This window comes from Rattus rattus, chromosome 5, assembly GCF_011064425.1.
Source record: "Rattus rattus isolate New Zealand chromosome 5, Rrattus_CSIRO_v1, whole genome shotgun sequence".
In the NCBI taxonomy this organism is placed as follows: domain Eukaryota; kingdom Metazoa; phylum Chordata; class Mammalia; order Rodentia; family Muridae; genus Rattus; species Rattus rattus.
In genome coordinates, this window is record NC_046158.1 from 42,791,884 (window position 1) to 42,809,139 (window position 17,256).

The following is a 17,256-nucleotide window of genomic DNA, read 5'->3' on the forward strand; positions in this document are numbered from 1 at the left end:
GCATTCTGTTTCCAGTGATTTTCTTTTTCTTTTCTCTTCTTTTCTTTCTTTCTTTCTTTCTCTTTTTTCTTTCTTTCTTTCTTTCTCTTTCTTTCTTTCTTTTTTTTTTTTTTTTGCCTTGTTGGTTAGACAAGGTTCCTTCCTATTAGGATAATGACAAGAATTACACAATTACAAAGGAGGAAGGAGGGAAGGAGTCAGTTAGGGCTGTGGGGGATGGCATTTGGAGGGGTCTGGTAGGTTGATGGAATTTTGGTGGGGGGAGGGTTGAGTGCTTCAGACGGGAAAAGTGTAAGATTTCAGAAGCAAGTCTGAGATGTTCTCAGGACAGTTCCAGTGCAGAGAGATGGCTACTGATGTTAGGATAATGGGATCGTTCTCTTCTAGTCATGGCCCTTGTGGCTGCACATGAACATTGTAGCCACGCAGTATACATTCTGAACAGCTCCACTGGAATTTGTACTTCATCTGAGGAAAGATTTTGAGCAAGCAAACAATGCTGTCAAAATACAGATTTAATTTAGGTGAGACACAAATTAATTTTTAGAGAAACAAAGAGTGTGAAGGCAAAATGCTCAGATTTGGGGACTGGCTTGTGTCCGGATATAACTTTGTAAAGATTGGATCAGGCTGCAATTGAGAATGAAGGGCAGACTGAACCCAGTGCTGGTTGGCGAGTGTCGTTTTGCCTTAATGGCACACTTAGACATTGCTATAACTGAATAATAATACAAGGAAAATGCCCATTGGTAATTTTCTCTGTAGGTGAACTAGCATTCGTGGAAAAATAGTTATAAGTGAGAGCAGCATGGATTCTTTATCTGCATGATTTCGCCAAGAACAGTGTTCCCAACTCCGTGTACTTTACTTACATAGCTCGTGGAATGTTTGAGGTGGACCATTCTGTTGAAAACGTAAGTCCTTGGAAAACTTTCTATACTTTTGAGAAACTCGTGTGTTTTCTTCTGTCTCCCAGTGAGGGCTATAAAGCTCAGACTTCTCCGATGCTGGCCCGCTAAGACCCAGCTCTGTTGACTAGGTTATAGTCTGTCTTGCCCCTTTGTTCTTAATTCCTTGCCTTTCCCTACATCTTTCTGGCATTGTGTCCAAACTCCTAAACAGAGGCCTCTCTCTGGCACTCTCAGCCTGTAAGCAGATGTCTTCATCTAGCACTTTCTTTGCCCAAACACTAAGCTTAGAAAAATGTGGTCCTTTACCAACAGTGCCTAACATCACTGGGCCGCATTTCAAAATTGTGAATTTTCAGACTCCACTACAGAGAAGTAAAACTTGGGGAGAGGCCGCACTGTCTGTTGAATGAAGTCTTCCATGTGATTCTGGCAGATGCTGAAGTTTGAAAGCCATTGCTTTCGTGGGCAACTCGAACTCTATTCTGGTCGATGTGTTTTCCTGCCGATGGCGTCTCTGCTCCATTCTGTATGTTTGATCTGTTATTCTGCTAAATTCTAAATTCTGCATGCGCTCTCTAGAGTATAAGAATTCTTGGTGTCTTAGTTAGGGTTCCACTGCTGTGAAGAGGCACCATGACCGAGGCAACTTGTATAAGGGACAGCACTTGATTGGGCTTACAGATTCAGAGGTTCAGTCCATTAACATCATAGCAGGAAGCAAGTCAGCATTCAGGCAGCCATGGTGCTGCAGACGGAGCTGACTGTTTTGCATCTTGATCCAAATGTAGCCATCAGAGAGACTGGCATACTCTGGCAGCTAATAGGAAGCTCTCAAAGCCCACCCTTACAGTGACGCACTTCCTCCAACATTGCCACACCTCCTAATAATGCCACTTCCCATGGGCCAAGAATATTCAAACCACCACACTTTGTTTCTTCTATTCTGGGTATTGAACTTTGGGTTTCATACATGCTTGGCTATAGTGGAACTATAGTCTTAAGCCTTCTTTTTAATCTTTCTTTTAAGATAGGGTCTAAAGTGCCTAAATTGGCTAGGTTTTACTCTTTGGCCTAGGCTGGTTTTGAATTTGTAATTCTCTTTCTCTTAATTCCTGAGTAGCTAGGATTAGATGTGTGTGTGTGTGCGTGTGTAAATTTATATGTAATGCACATACATGTATATATATATACATATAGGTATACATACATATATGTGTGTGCACCGATATGTATGTATAAATATGTATATATGGAGGCTATCTACTTGCTGCAGTTAATTCCAAGTCTTCTGAGTGCTGGGATTAGAGGCACATGCCGCCACACCTGGTCCATGGGTTATTCCCTCCGCAGGCTTCAGCACATAAACCTGGAGCTTGCGCCTAAGATACTTGACCTTAAGTGAATATACACATGCCCTTAGCAGAGAAATAGTTGGAAATTTCTTGGATCACCTAGAATTAGACTCCTCATAGAAAAAAAAAAAGAGGTGAGGAATGTTGCTTGTCACCTGGGCGGCTGTCACCTGCACTGCTTGTCACCTGTACTGCTGTCACCCACGTTGCTGCCACTAGAAATGGTCTAGAATTGAGGAAGGTTACCTGCCCTGAGTTCTGAATATAACTCCAGGCAGAACTGAAAAGAAAGATTCTAAGGAAACTGGATAAGAATCCAGTTCCTACATGACACAGATTCTCTCTCTCTCTCTCTCTCTCTCTCTCTCTCTCTCTCTCTCTCTCACACACACACACACACACACACACACACACACACACACACACACACACACACTTTGTAGAAATGTGCTGCTTGACCTGTGCTTTAGAGTGTCCAAACTCCAGTCTCGTCAACACCTCTCTAACCTTCAGGAAACACTTTGGAAGTTTAAAGGTGTGACAGCTTCATGAATTAAATGACAGCCTGCGAGTTGCTTTGTGAGCATCATGGAAGGAATGAACTTTGGTGGAGATCTCTTACTAAGCGAAGGCAGGACTCGTGGAGATGGAAAGTTGGGCTTTATTTGGCCACGCTGTTGCTCCGCCTTTCTGAGGAACAACATTGAGTCCCGAAACATCATCCTATCACAGTGTGAAAGATGTTGGCAATAATGCTCCTGCCAACTGGGTCAAAGGTGGTTTTGTTTTCCATTTGTTTAATAACAAACAAACACATATCTACTGGATATTAAAGATGCATTTGGTTCCTACCAGGGGATTTCTCATCTGGCTGCAGATTCAAGATTAACATGTCTGAAGCAATGCCCAAAGTACAAGACGATAGATTGCTAAGTATTAAATCGCATTGTCCTTGATGCCCTCTGCTCACTCTTGGGTCTCTTCTCCACCTCTGATGACATTTTCTAATAAGTGTGTCGTGGGCCAGTGTTTCTGTGTGCTGCAAACATTTCTGACATTTCATTAGCATGGGATGAAAGTATTCTCATAACCGTTTCAATATGCACCATTCTAAAAGCGTGTACTTATTCTTAAAAGGGCATAATGGCTTAGACATATGACCCTTGGTGGGACGGTAAAAAATTTATAAATTAAATATCAGGAAACCATCTAGTCAACAGAGCTTGTGTTACTTCAGTGACATGGGTGATGCTTTACTGAAACAAAACCCACCATCGGCCCCTGGGCCTATTAGTGTCTGTCCCTGGGGCTTCTTTGGATCTTTCTTTACTTAAGATGTATTTGGATTCTTATGTATATGTATTGGTATGTGCATATCAGCATAGATATTCAAGGAGGCCAGAGGTTTTAGATCTCCTAGAACTGTAGTTACAGAAAGGTATTAGAAGCCTGATCTAGGTGTTGGGAATCTGAGCCTATGGGTCTCGATCCTTTTGTGGGGTAAATACCCTTGTGAAAGGGTTTTCCATAAAAGTCGTATATCTGATACCCTGCATATCAGGATATTACATTACAATTAGTAACAGTAGCAAAAGTACAATTATGAAGAAGCAATGAAGATAATTTTATGGTTAAGGGTTACCATGACATGAGGAGCTGTGTTAAGGAGTCAGAGCACTAAAAGGGTTGAGAACCATTGCTAGGCCTACTGTGCTGTTGGATGACTTAATGCTCACCACTTGATTAAAATTACTGCGAAACCGTTTCATATCGATCCTGGGGGATACCTGGCTTGTGTGTTATCTTTTAAAAAATATGCCTGCATTCACTCTGCTTTTGATACTGTCTCATAATTAGCATCAGGATGGCCCAAACTGACTGAAGCACAGATAAAAAGGTAAAAATTACCATCTTGGGAGTACTTGATATAAGGAAACTATTGAGTTGATCCTGTTACAGATTTTAAAAGATTTGAAGACATGAAATCCTTACTCAAATCAGAGGTTGCCTGTAGTAGGCATAGCTGTTCCTCCCAGGTATGTCTAAGAGTAAATGTTATAGATGCCCAGCCTCTGACTCTTACCTCTTTACTGTTTGTTTGACTGCAAACAGCTGTCAGGCACTCAAGAGGGAGGCAGCAGCTGGAACATTCACTAAGTACTCAGAATGGGGCCAGCTCTGTGGCTTAGCAGGGCCACCCTCCATACTAAGAGTTCTGCTTCTCACCTTCAGTTCTGATTCCTTCCCTCTCTGCTGCTACTTAGAATTCCCAGTCAATACCCTGTACGACACCTCCAGGTTATCGCCGGCTACCTAGTCACTCCCCCATAATGTTCTCATGCCTTTAACCCCAGCACTCTCAGGAGGAATCAACAGGCAGATCACTATGAGTTCAAAGCTAGCCTGGTCTACAAAGCCCCAGACCAGTCAGGTTGCATAGTAAGAAACTGTCTGAAAAACCAAACCAATCCAAGCAAACATTCCCTAAACAAAGCAAGCAAGCAAGCCGCCCTCGTCTACAAGCCTCCCAACTGTTCCCAGAGGGCCCCGGGACAGGGAGAATGTCTGTTCCATTGGGAATGCCAGATTCAGGGTAAGCTTTTAGTCTCTAGGTTCAGCTCCTGCCGTGCTGTATGGTCTCAGCCAGGCCGGATCAGAAATGTAACTGCTGTGTTAGGCTAATGCCTCAGAAAAAGGGTGTGTGTTTCTGTTTTAAAATAGCTCATTCGTCAAATTCCCACAACTGCAAAAGCCTAGAGACAATTTTGTTATCCCACACAGAGCTTTCTCTGTCCATCCAGCTTTCTATGTGTGCTTCCTAATCGGGGATGGTGTTGCTTTTTCATCCAGACATCCACTTCCCCCTCCACAAGGGATGCTCCCTAAGTTAAAATAGAGACCTTCTCTTTGCTCCTGGGGTAGCTATCCTATAGAAGGCTTGCGTTCTCCTCTCCCTTCAATTCTATACACACTACCTTTTGTTTTTCCTGAAGAAGCCCTCACCCCAGTTCTAACCCATACTTGCTCACTTATTTGGGAGCACAAAACAGTGGCTCCCATACAAGATAATATTAATAATTGTGGGGCTGAAAGCAGGTACTTATGCCTTCACTGGTCCTTCTTAATTAATCAATCTTAATTAAAAAGATGTCTGTCCTAGTTTAAGATAAAATATATATTCAATTTTTTATATTTTTTTATACTACCATAAAGAGTAAGGACAAGCAAGTCTTGACACGCATCAGTGGTCATTTTGTGACAAAGAGACAAACATAGGAGCATGCTGTTTAAAGCAGCCAGCTCACTGAAGGATGCTGAGGTTCCGAAGGGAAAGCTGTGCTGTCAGTTGACAGGAGAATGGGAGATGTTTGTGAGGGAGATGTTGTCAGGAAAACAGTAGAACATTTCCTGCCCGTGAGTGCAGTCCTGAGGATTTATGATAGCCATGACGAACCCTGCCACCATCACCACAGCACCGACGGGAAACATGACACAGGCCATTATCTTATCTGAGTGCGTTCTTGGTTCTTCTGATAATTTCAGATAGCACGCTGAGGGGATGATAAAAATCAAAGGAGCCGCGCAGAGCACACCCTGTGTGTTGAAGACAAGACACGAGTTAATGTTGGAGAGATGCTTCCTTTGGGTGGTCTTTATGTTGTTCCATTTTTCTGAGACAGGGTTTCACTAGGTATTAAAGACTGACATCAAATTGGCAGTGATTCTCAGCCTCTGCCTCTGTGGTGATTTGTATATGCTCGGCCCAGGAAGTAGTACTATTAGAAGGCGTGGCCCTGTTGGAATAGGTGTGACCTTGTTGGAGTAGGCGTGTCACTGCGGGTGTGGGCTTTAATACCCTTGTCCTAGCTGCCTAGAAATCAGTATTCTTCTAGCAGCCTTCAGATAAAGATGTAGAACTCTTAGCTCCTCCTGCACCACGCCTGCCTGGATGCTGCCATGATCCCACTGTGATGATAATGGACTGAACTTCTGAACCTATAAGCTAGCTGCAACTAAATTTTTTCATTTCTAAGACTTGCCTTGGTCATGGCGTCTGTTCATAAAACCCTAAGACAGCCTCCCAAGTACTAGGATTACAGACATGTTCCTATAGTTTTTTTTAAACATTTATTTATTATGTATACATCATACAGCTTTCTGCCTGCATGTATGCTTGCAGCCAGAAGAGGGCACCAGACCTGATTATAGATGGTTGTGAGCCACCATGTGGTTGCTGGGAATTGAACTCAGGACCTCTGGAAGAGCAGACAGTGCTCTTAACCTCTGAGCCATCTCTCCAGCCCGTTCCTATAGTTTTTAAAAACCACTATAGAAGCATTTATTTTTGGAGGGGGGGAATGGCTCAGTAGGTAAAGGTACTTGCCACCCTGAAATGAAATGCAAATCTGGTGGCCTAAGTTCTACCCCAAGAACCAGCACAAAGATGGAAGGTGAGAACCGAGCCTACAAAGTTGTCCCGTTTCCTACACATAAGGCCATGGCACGTGTGGTCTGTCACCACCTCCCACCTTTATATCACATGCACACATACATGCGTAGACACACACACACACACACACACACACACACACACGTACATAATAAGTAAACATTTTATAATAGTCCAGTTTTAAAAGTACTCTTTGTCATACATATTAAAAGTTTCAATTGAGACAAAGAAAAGAAACAAACTATTTAAGAAAGACCATCTAAATTTTTTCTTTCCAATGGAATAGTTGCAAATAAAAATCAAACAAACTAACCAACCCTCGACGTAATTGCAGCAAGCCTAAGGGCAGATGACAAGGTGGACTTCTGGCGAACTGGAAGCCCTCTCTTTTAGTCACATCATCTTTCCAATACTAAGTAGAAATCCCTGTATATCTACAGCGCCTTTCAAATCTGAGTGGGTTCTATGCCATTCGTGTAGAAAGAGGGACATTGGGAGGTTTCTTTGCTACTGTGTACAGAGAAGGCATGGGTAAATTGGGTGGGCATTTCTCTTTCCTCTTCATCTGAGTCTTTGAAACTAGTGCCCATTTCTGTCAGAGGAAAAATGTACCCTCCAGGCTCTAGCGTGAAATCCCATTTCTAAGTCTCCTTTCAAGTAAAGTTAAATGCATTAATGACCCTAGACAAGAGAACTAAATGACAGTAACTTGCTACTCTTCCCAACTGGTTGCCCATCAATCCAACCCAAGGGGAAACTCAGATTGAAAATTATGGGTAGTAGAATTGTTTATTGTAAAAACACAGACACACATTGGCTTCCAAGGGAAAGAGGCTTTTCCCTTTCAATAGAACTCATTCTCACAGGAAACTCTGCAAATGTTGTAAATGTTCAAAGTCCCTGTATTTTAGGCAGTACATTTTTACCATCATGGTAATATTATATGCTACCTCAAACATTAAAGATTTCTGACAAACATTTCTCATGCTTTAGAAGAACTTTCTTTGTAAGTAGTAAATCTCATTGTGTATATGAGAGGCTTGCAACATGGTGCCATGGGACCCATGTGGATAACATGTTACTCTGATGGCACAATTTTAGAATATATATGAAAAGAGTAACTGAGTATCTATTATGTATCATAATTCTCAAACACAGCACAGTGCTATTGTCTTTGTTGTTGAATACTCAGCCTCTAGACTTGTTATGACCGTCCATTACTCAGCATCTTCTGCCCTGCACCTCCACTCTTTCCCACAGTAACACACTTCTAGTCTCTGACTGTACTTGCATTTCTCTTTAGAAAGTTAAATTCCACATAATCAGCAAGAATATTGCAGGATTCTTTTTTTTTTTTTTCCGTTCCGCATCTACCTTGTTTCACTTAGCATGCTGCTCATGCAGATGGCTGCAAAGACAGGCTTTCCTTCTTTGTAAAGCCGGATCATATACCATGGTGTACACAAGCTGTTTTCTTCACTCATTCATTGTTGATAGAACCATAGGTTGTCTCCATACCTTAACACATGCAGGTAACGCTGCAGTGAACACGCCATGCAGATATGCGTGTGAGATGCTCAGTGAGTCAGTAAACCTTGAATAGAGATTGCTGGCAACATGGTAGTCGTTTGTGAATTGCTTTAAGAATCTATGGAACTTTCCCCATAATAGATGTCAACCTCCATCCCTTCCAAGGATGTTCTTCGCTAACATTTGTTTCATGACATTAGCATCTTAAGTGTGTAATGGTTTATCAGTGGTGGTTTTAACCTGCAGTTTTCTGAGAACGCTATACCTGCCATCCATTTTCATGTTTTCTTGGAGGTTGTTCGGGTTATTTTCCATTCATTTATTCATTCATTCATTCGTTCAAAGCCAGGTTCTCAGCCCTGGCTGGCTTATAGTCACTATGTAGATCGGTCTGTCCTCTAACTCACAGAGATCTGCCTGCCTCTTCTTCCTGAATGAGTACTTGGATTAAAGGCATGTGCCACCATGGCTGACTTTTACTTATTCATTTGTTTATGTATTTACTTATTTGTTTGTTTGTTTGTTTATTAATTTCCTTACTTCTGAAATAGGATCTCATTAGCTGTACAATACTTTTAAAAGTATTCTCCAGGACCAAACAATGCAAATTGAGTTTGAAACTAGGTGATATAAAAGTATAGACTATACCATAAATGTCTTTAAAAGAACAAGTTTTTCAGCACTGTCCAACAAAATTATATGTTTTATACTAAATTCTATCTCCGTACTTGAAACTTTCAATTATATACTTCTTTTTTTTTTTTTAGTTTTTACAAAAAGAAATAGTGACAGATAGATGGCTTTGTGGAGTCAGATTATCCAAGGTAGAAAACTGAGGAAAAATGGTATAGATCACACTGCCTAGTAAGTATTTCCATAGTAAAAGATTCAAGAATGGGACAATACTATGAGGCACCTAAAATGCATCCTAAGCTAAAATACATAGGGCTGAGGAGATGGCTCAGTCACTAAATTTCATGTCATACAAATGTGAGGATCAGAGTTCTGATCCCCAAAACCCATATAAATACCAAGTAGGCGTGGTGGTCCACTTGTAACTACTCCTAACTTGATGAAGACAGGACTCCAGAGAAAGCCAGTTAGAGCCTTACTATATTGGCAAGCTCTGTGTTTGATTGGGAGACCCAGCCTCCACGAGTAAGGTAGCAGAGCGGTTGGGGATGTTTGCCTACATTAACTTTGGGTTTCCACATGAATGTGCATGCACACTAGAACACACATGTGCCCACATATATGCAAGCATGCATATATATACACACACAAATTACACACACCCACACAGAGGTAGAAAACAAGAACAACCGTGGGCACTGGAGAGATCCCTCAGTGGTTAAAGAGCATGCACTACTCTTCCAGAGGACCTACACCCATGTCATGTGGCTCACAACCACCTGTAACTCCAGCTACAGGGAATCTGACGCCTCTGGCCTCCTTAAACACCTGCACTGATGTGCATATACTCCCATCAGCTGTCAGATACATACACATAATTAAAAGTAAATAAGTACATCTTTAAAAGAAAAGGTGTCAGGAGTCACTTGCCTCCTCTTCTCTGAAGCAGAGGAAGAAAGTGAGAGAGAAAGAGTGCCTGCCAGGCAGAGTCAAGGCAGGTCAGGGTCTGTTGGCAGGTTTCCCGGGCTGCTGAGGCATGGAGCGATAAGAGGAGGTGTGCCTGAGGCTCAAGGAGAGGGCCCGAAGAGTCTATTGACCTCGGTGGATGGAATAGGGGGATTTGGGGGTGAGAACAAATGTCTTGCGTCTATTTCAGCAAAACTGTTTCTGTTGGCTTGTGGGTTTGCTTCCCATGGTACTGTAACATAAGAAGGCTGTGAGAAATGCACTCGGGGCTGGCGTGGTAATGACCTGCAGCCCTCCCATATCTGTATCTTGCATCATTTTTTCTATCTCTCCTGTAGTCATCCTCACTCCCCTCCCCCCGGCCCAGGACTGTTCGATGTTGAACCAATCCCAGTACAAAAAGAAAATAAAAAAAAAAAAAAGAAAAGAAAAAAGAAATCTATAGACAGGTTGTTTTGCCATCTATCATGTGAATAGACGTATTTATGAAAGCCACATAGAAAATAAAAAAAAAACAACAACAAATTATCAAATGGCTGAAACTAAATGAACTGTGAACTGTCCACAAATACTTTGAGTTAAGTTATGGGAAATATTATGGAAATGATGGGGATGAGGGTGGGATCTCACTTGGCCCCTTGCTGCTGCCGCTGCCCAAGTAGTAGAATCAGCCTTTCAGGCTGACTCCACTGGCATAGGCCTCAGGTGCTAGGATTTGTAGACATGGTCCCTCCAGTCCTATGCATCAGTCCTATCTAGGTGACTTGCACTGAGGAGGGGCGCTCAGACCCTTGGGAGTGACAAGCGTGACTCACTTCTGATAGTCCTTCCCTCTGTCCCTGCTTTTACCCCTCAAGGCAGTGAGGTATGAGGTTTCTTTGGGTATGGAGACACCATGTCTGAGATCGTCACAGGCCCTGCAGGGTCCAGCCTGCCACCTGCTCCTCTTTAGCAGCCAGAAGGACAGAATCCTTGCTCCTTAGAGAGATCAGGTTGGAGGTATATGAAATGATAGTTAAGGAGCTAAAAGTGAGGCTTTCTCTGAAGCCCCTTTCTCTTTGCTCTTCTTGGTCCTTGCCTTCCTAGCAAGCCTCCCCCTTCAGCCTCCAGAGTATACCTAATGGCGGCTACAATGCCCTGCAGGCTCTGCCCCCGTCCTGCAGAGCCCCTATTTGCCTTGTTTCTGTTTCCTTTGACTCTTCCAAGGAGTCCTTCTGGATCTTCCTGCGTCCCTAGAGCTTCTCTTATCCCTTCCTCTGTCTTCTTCCTCTTCCTCCTCCTCCTCCTCCTCCTCCTCCTCCTCCTCCTCCTCCTCCTCCATTGCTACGAATATTTAAAAGCAGAAATGGAAAAAAAAAACCAAAATATTATCTGTCTTTTAAATCTCTTCTTTATAATCAACTGATACTCAAGAAATTTATGTCTTATCTTAGGAAAAAAAAATAAAAGGCTTTGTCCTAGGAAGCAGGCCAACACGGACTCTGGTTTTCTCACCCGATGATTATGTTTCTGTGTCTGGGTTCTCACCGGCTGCTTTCTTCTGCCAAGCAAGCAGCACACAGTGCTTTTGGGGCTGGTTCCTGTGGCCACAGCACCAGCTGTTTCTTTTCTTTTTTTCCCCCTCTTTGTACTGCAAGTAGAAACCCATAGGGCCCAATTACTGCAAATGCATTCTTTCCCCTAACAGCAACATCCAGCCAAGATGCTGGATGGAGTCTCGCAACAGAACAGGTCAAGGACTTTTTCTTTCCCTCTTTAAAATTGAGACTGTCTCTGCTTTGAGGATATTTCATTGCTGTTCTCTGCTATGAAAACAGTGAAACAAAGGTGCCATTCTAAATGGGCTTTGAATTTTACCAGGTAACACAAATATGTTACATTGTATTTATTTATTCATGTTTACCAATAACAGTATTTTTCTAATTATGCACGTTCTGATTCTAACGCTTACCTCACCTCTGTGGGTGATTATGAGATCTAAAAAGCCACAATAGAGAAAGGTTTCTAGAACACTAGAGCTAGTGACCCGACAAGGTTTTGGCCGTTCATACCCAATCACAGAAATTGTATTAATTACTATGAACACTATGAACAAAAAAAAAAAGAATACAAAAAACTTTACTTCCAATTTACTTACAGCCTGATAGTTACTTTAATCCATTAAAGATCGTTTCATATGTAGCACATATTATTCTGAAACTTATTTAAAAATAAATTTAATCTCTCCCTCTCTTCCTTTCCCCACCCATCATTTTTTTCAGTGCTGTGGATAGGACCCAGATCCTTGAATAAGTTAGAGAAGCAATGACTCCCTGAGCTTTATTCCCAGATGTTGTACGTGCAATGAATGTTATGTATTCATAGGCATGTGGATATATTCATGCCTGTGGAGATCAGAAGACTTTGGGTTTCCTGTTCTGTCAATCTCTACCGTATTCCCTTGTTACAGGGACTCTCTAAGTTGAACCTGAAACTTGATGTTTCAGAATCAGCTGGGGCCCAAGAGATAGTGTAGTTAAGAGCACTTGCTGCTCTTGCAGAGGACCCAGGTTCAATTCTAAGCACCAACATGGTAGCTTCCAGCAGTTTCGATCTCTAGTTTCAGAAGATTTGGTGCCTGCCCATCAGCCCTCCATCTTGCCTCTTAAGGTACCAGACATACATCCACTTACATAAATACAGGCGAACCATTTATACAAATAAAATAAATACAATTTACAAACAAAGAATAATGATCACCTGGCAATAGGACTCAGTGGGTAAAAGTGTTTACAAGCACAAATCTGACAGCTTGAGTTCAATCCTCAAAATCCATGGTGGCAGGAGATAACTAACTTCCAAAACACTGTCCAATGACTCCCCCATGTATGTATATAGTGCCAGACATGTGTCTGCTTGCTCTCTTCTTGCTCATTGTTTCTGTCTGTCTGTTGTCTCTCTCTCTCTCTCTCTCTCTCTCTCTCTCTCTCTCTCTCTCTCTCTCTCTCTCACACACACACACACACACACACACACACACACACACACCATGCATGCATAGTGAGTAAATAAATTGAAAAAAAAAGTTTAAATAAAAAACAAAAACAAAAAACGTTGGGACCTCACATCAGATAAGTCATAAACTGAGGAAGATCAAACAACAACAGAAACCAGGATGGTGGTACTGTGGCTCGAATGAGAACTAGGTCCGTGGATTTGAACACCCGTCCCCAGTGAGTGCTGCTGTTTGGAGAAGTCATGAGTTCTTTATGAGATATGTCCTTGCTGGAGAAAATACGTGATTGGGAGCAGGATTTGGAGTTTTATAGCCCTAAACCCATTTCCTGTCGTGTGTCATCCCCTTCCCCCGCCCCTTCTCTCTCTCCTGTGAGTGGATGAAATGTGATCAGTCTGCTTCCTGAAGGCCAGGCTGGCCTCATTCTCCTGCTGCTTGGCCTCTAGTCATAATGACCTGTGAGACAAAAGGAACCTTTTCTTTCTCAAGTTGCTTTGAGTATTTTATCATAGCTGCAGAAAAGTAACTCTATAAGAGTTCGTTATTTTGGACATTTCTACACTGTAGTTGAAATGTTAATACTACTGACAACACTGTGATGTGATGTGTGTGTGTGTGTGTGTGTGTGTGTGTGTGTGTGTGTGTGTTGTACAGGCTTGTTTTATGTGTCAACTTGACACAAGCTGGAGTTATCACAGAGAAAGGAGCCTCCCTTGAGGAAATGCCTCCATGAGATCCAGCTGTAAGGTATTTTCTCATTTAGTGATCAAGGTTGGGAGGGCCCATTGTGGCTAATGTCATTCCTGTGGTGGTAGTCTTGGGTTCTATAAGAAAGCAAGTTTAGCAAGTCAGGGGAAGCAAACCAGAAAGTAATATCCCTCCATGGCCTTTGCATCAGCTCCTGCTTCCTGCCCTGCTTGAGTTCCAGCCCTTACTTCCTTTGGTGATGAAACAGCAATGTGGAAGTGTAAGCTGAATAAACCCTTTCCTCCCCAACTTGCTTCTTGGTCATGATGCTTGTGCAGGAATAGAAACCCTGACTATAACAATATATATGTATATGTATGTGTGGTACATATATGTATATGATATGTGATAGATACACATATTTTCCTTAATTTCCTGCTTCTATTCTAGTGGATGCTCTTGTGTCTATGAATATTTATATGACTGGGTCCTAAACTGTGGTCATAAGACATAATCACTTAGGTAATAATTTGAGCCCAATGTTCTCAACACAGTACCCAGTGTGGTGGACTATGACAAAAGTAATTGAATGTGCTTGTATTCAAAGAGCTTACAGTTTGGTAAGTAAAGATAATTCATGGATGATTCAAATGTTACGTGTTCTAAGATCTTATATAAAAGTTACTTTGTAAAGCTAAATGAAAACCATTCACAGGAGTTAAGACTTAATATATGATTTGATTTCTGCCATTTGTTTTAGAGATGAGTTCTTACTATACTGCTCAGGCTGCTCAAGTGGTCCTCTTGCTTAGTGTTCTGAGAAGCTAACTAGCTGGGACTACAGGGTTGCATCAACATACCAAAAGAAGGCTTTTTCCTGTTGTTGATATAATGGATGATCTCCTAGTGTTCCTAGTGTCTGGGGCTTGGGGAAGATGGAGAGTCTCCCTTTCCATGTTACCTGATATAAGAAAAGTTCAAATAGTCCTCAATGGACTATTTTCTTCCTTTCACTGAAACCTGTAGTCACACTGGCACTGGGAGAGCACAGTGATGTGAATATGAAGGAAAGGCCTTCAGTTATCCCACAATTCTCATAGCCAGAAGTATATGATGAACTGCAGTCTGTCCTGTGTAACTCTGTCATCCCTGTGGCAAATGCTAACTGGTTTCCTTCTGATTAGAAATCCTGTAAGGCTAGTTAGTGTAAGGGAAGAATAAGGACCTTGCAGTGGTGGCTTTCATTCATTGCTGTCTCATCAAAGGACACCATTATCCTAGCTGGACGAAAAAGAAAGGAATCATTCTTGATGTGCTTCTCTGTCCCTCTATGTTCCCAATGGAATTTGTCAAATTAATCTGTGTTAATTTTGTGTGTGTGTGTGTGTGTGTGTGTGTGTGTGTGTGTGTGTGTGGTCTTCATCATCTACACAACAGCTAAACTTTCATGTTGGTGAGAAACTTTAGATTTTTTTTTCTAATTTCCTCCATCACTGTATTTCTGCTGTGTAATACAGAACATTGCTTAATGACTATATGGTCAGTGAATGAATGAGATAGAAGTTGCACTTGGCAATAGTCTTTATAGGATTTAGACAGACTTAGATCGATATGGCATAGTTACAGGCTAAAAATAAATCTAGCATCTAAGGGAGCCTTTGGAGAGGGACATTGGAAATACGTTTTCATAAAGGCAAGGGCTAGGTTATAGGACAACAGCATTTCCAATTGCTTTGAAAGAAATGGATCAATTCAGACAGGGCACAATAGAGAAATAGATCTGAGTGGTATGAGAGAGGACAAAAGTCTGGGGAGAGAAAAATATTTAAAGAAAAAGAAATTTGGGTCATCCAAAGCCATTATGTGATTGGGATAAAATTTTCTTCCATCTATAACGCCAACAAGTCCAGTAGATATTTAGATTCCACATACAATGAAGGGTTTAGCCAACTGAGAAATACCTTTACAGTACAGGGACAGGACTTGCAACCATGGAAGCTCTGCCAGAAACTCTATGTGTCCATAAACCACAGAATATCATCATTACCAACATTTATCATTGTATTGTGAACAGATTTTCATTATAGTTCAGAAAGCAACACTTAAAAAAAAAAAGAAAACCACAATTTGTATTAAAGAGACAAATTTTTAAAAAAGGAGGGAGCAAATCATTCAATGTACTTACATTGAGTTCCAAAACTATCCCAAGGCAATCAATCAGCAACGATATCAGTGTGGCTGCAGTAACAATAGCCGCTGTTAAGATGACGTGGAACACCGATGAAAGGGTCCCACCAAAAAACACATTGGTAGTAACCTGGCAAAAAAACAGATCAGACTGAGAGATGCTCTCGAGGCTTACTGGAATCACTGTGACCCTTTCACATAGTAGCACTATGACTGTGTCAAACATCCCCAGAGAGGCGATTCGTCAAACCTTAGGTCACTAGGAACGTTTCTATCTTTCCACTGTATTTACCTATTCCCATACATAGCAATAATAAGCATTCTTCACTATGTTCTTTGTCAGTCGGTGTCTTAGGCTGTAGATCCAGAGCATGGCTCACCAGGGTTATATATTTTTAGGCTAAGAAAGCTCTTAGATTATTGCTTTATCCTTCTTGAGCTTGTAGGGTTACCACTAAAACAAGCTACAAATGCTAATTGATTATTTAATGACTTCTAAGGGAGGTATTAGGATTTACCCTTGAGTGCTATCATTTATTAATAGGAAATCCACGCTACACAAATAAAACCTACAAAGAGGAAAGGCAAACTAAGATGAGTTCATCACCATATTCCATGAATATACAGACCAGGAAGCTAATCTCTGGGCCCCTATTGGATGCAACCCACTCTGATAAATTTACAATAAGAAGATGTCTAAGGGATGATTCCTGTTCTCAAGAACTGACATTCTAAAAGAAGACCTATAACTTGTATAAAGAAACAGAACAGTTTGTGGCAGAATGAAAAGACCAAATATAGTTTAGAAGGCTCTCTAGTTATCTAGAATGTCCAGTGTGTGGAGTAGAGAAATTCATGTACAGAGCAGATGAAGACCCCAGTGAATGTTTATTACTGACTTGAGCACAGCCATGTCAAGGACACCAATGTCACAGACCAATGGGATTGGCCAGCCCTTCTCAGGGTCTATGTGCAGTTTTTGACAGAAGGTGTACTCTGCCTCATGTCCCTCTTCCCAGATGTTTACAGTCTGAGACCCAGGGCTACCTAGCCCCATCTCCTTACCCCGTATATAATAAACATATTATTTTCTAGGCTAATCATAGTAAGCTCCTTCCATCAGAGCAAGCAGATCCCACCCAACCCCAGTTTTTCTACATGCGAGACTGTGTTCTCCATTCCCATGTTACCCCAGGCAGGTTTTTAGAACCATGGCATACAAACAGGACAGTCAACCTTAAAGTACTCCTCTTTTTTGCCATTGCTGAAATGTGAGTCACCTGTCTGAGCTTGAGTGGGGATAAAATTTAGAGTTGAATTACAAGCTAAAGCCACACTGTACAGAAAAGCAATGGGGGTGGTGGTGGTGGTAAGGACATTATCTATGGAGGACAGGAAGAAGAATCTGAACAAAGTGGTGACCATGTGCAATATCTCAGAGAAACAAGAATTGTCAATGGGGGTAGAGGGGAGGCTGGGTGCTGGGTACCATGAAGATGACATGTGTTGAAGAATCACCCAGATAAGATGGTATCACCACAGATC

At 41.7% G+C, this 17,256-nt stretch overlaps 1 protein-coding gene across 1 annotated transcript in view; it reads right to left on the reverse strand.

Moving 5' to 3' along the window:
- Positions 1-5,413: 5,413 nt before the first annotated feature.
- Slc38a11 (solute carrier family 38 member 11) overlaps positions 5,414-17,256 on the reverse strand; it is a 44,406-nt gene continuing 32,563 nt past the window's right edge. Inside the window, 3 exon segments of the mRNA XM_032903403.1 lie at positions 5,414-5,617; positions 5,620-5,857; positions 15,710-15,841. Of these exon segments, the coding sequence (XP_032759294.1) occupies positions 5,565-5,617; positions 5,620-5,857; positions 15,710-15,841 (423 nt within the window). The 3' untranslated portion in view covers positions 5,414-5,564.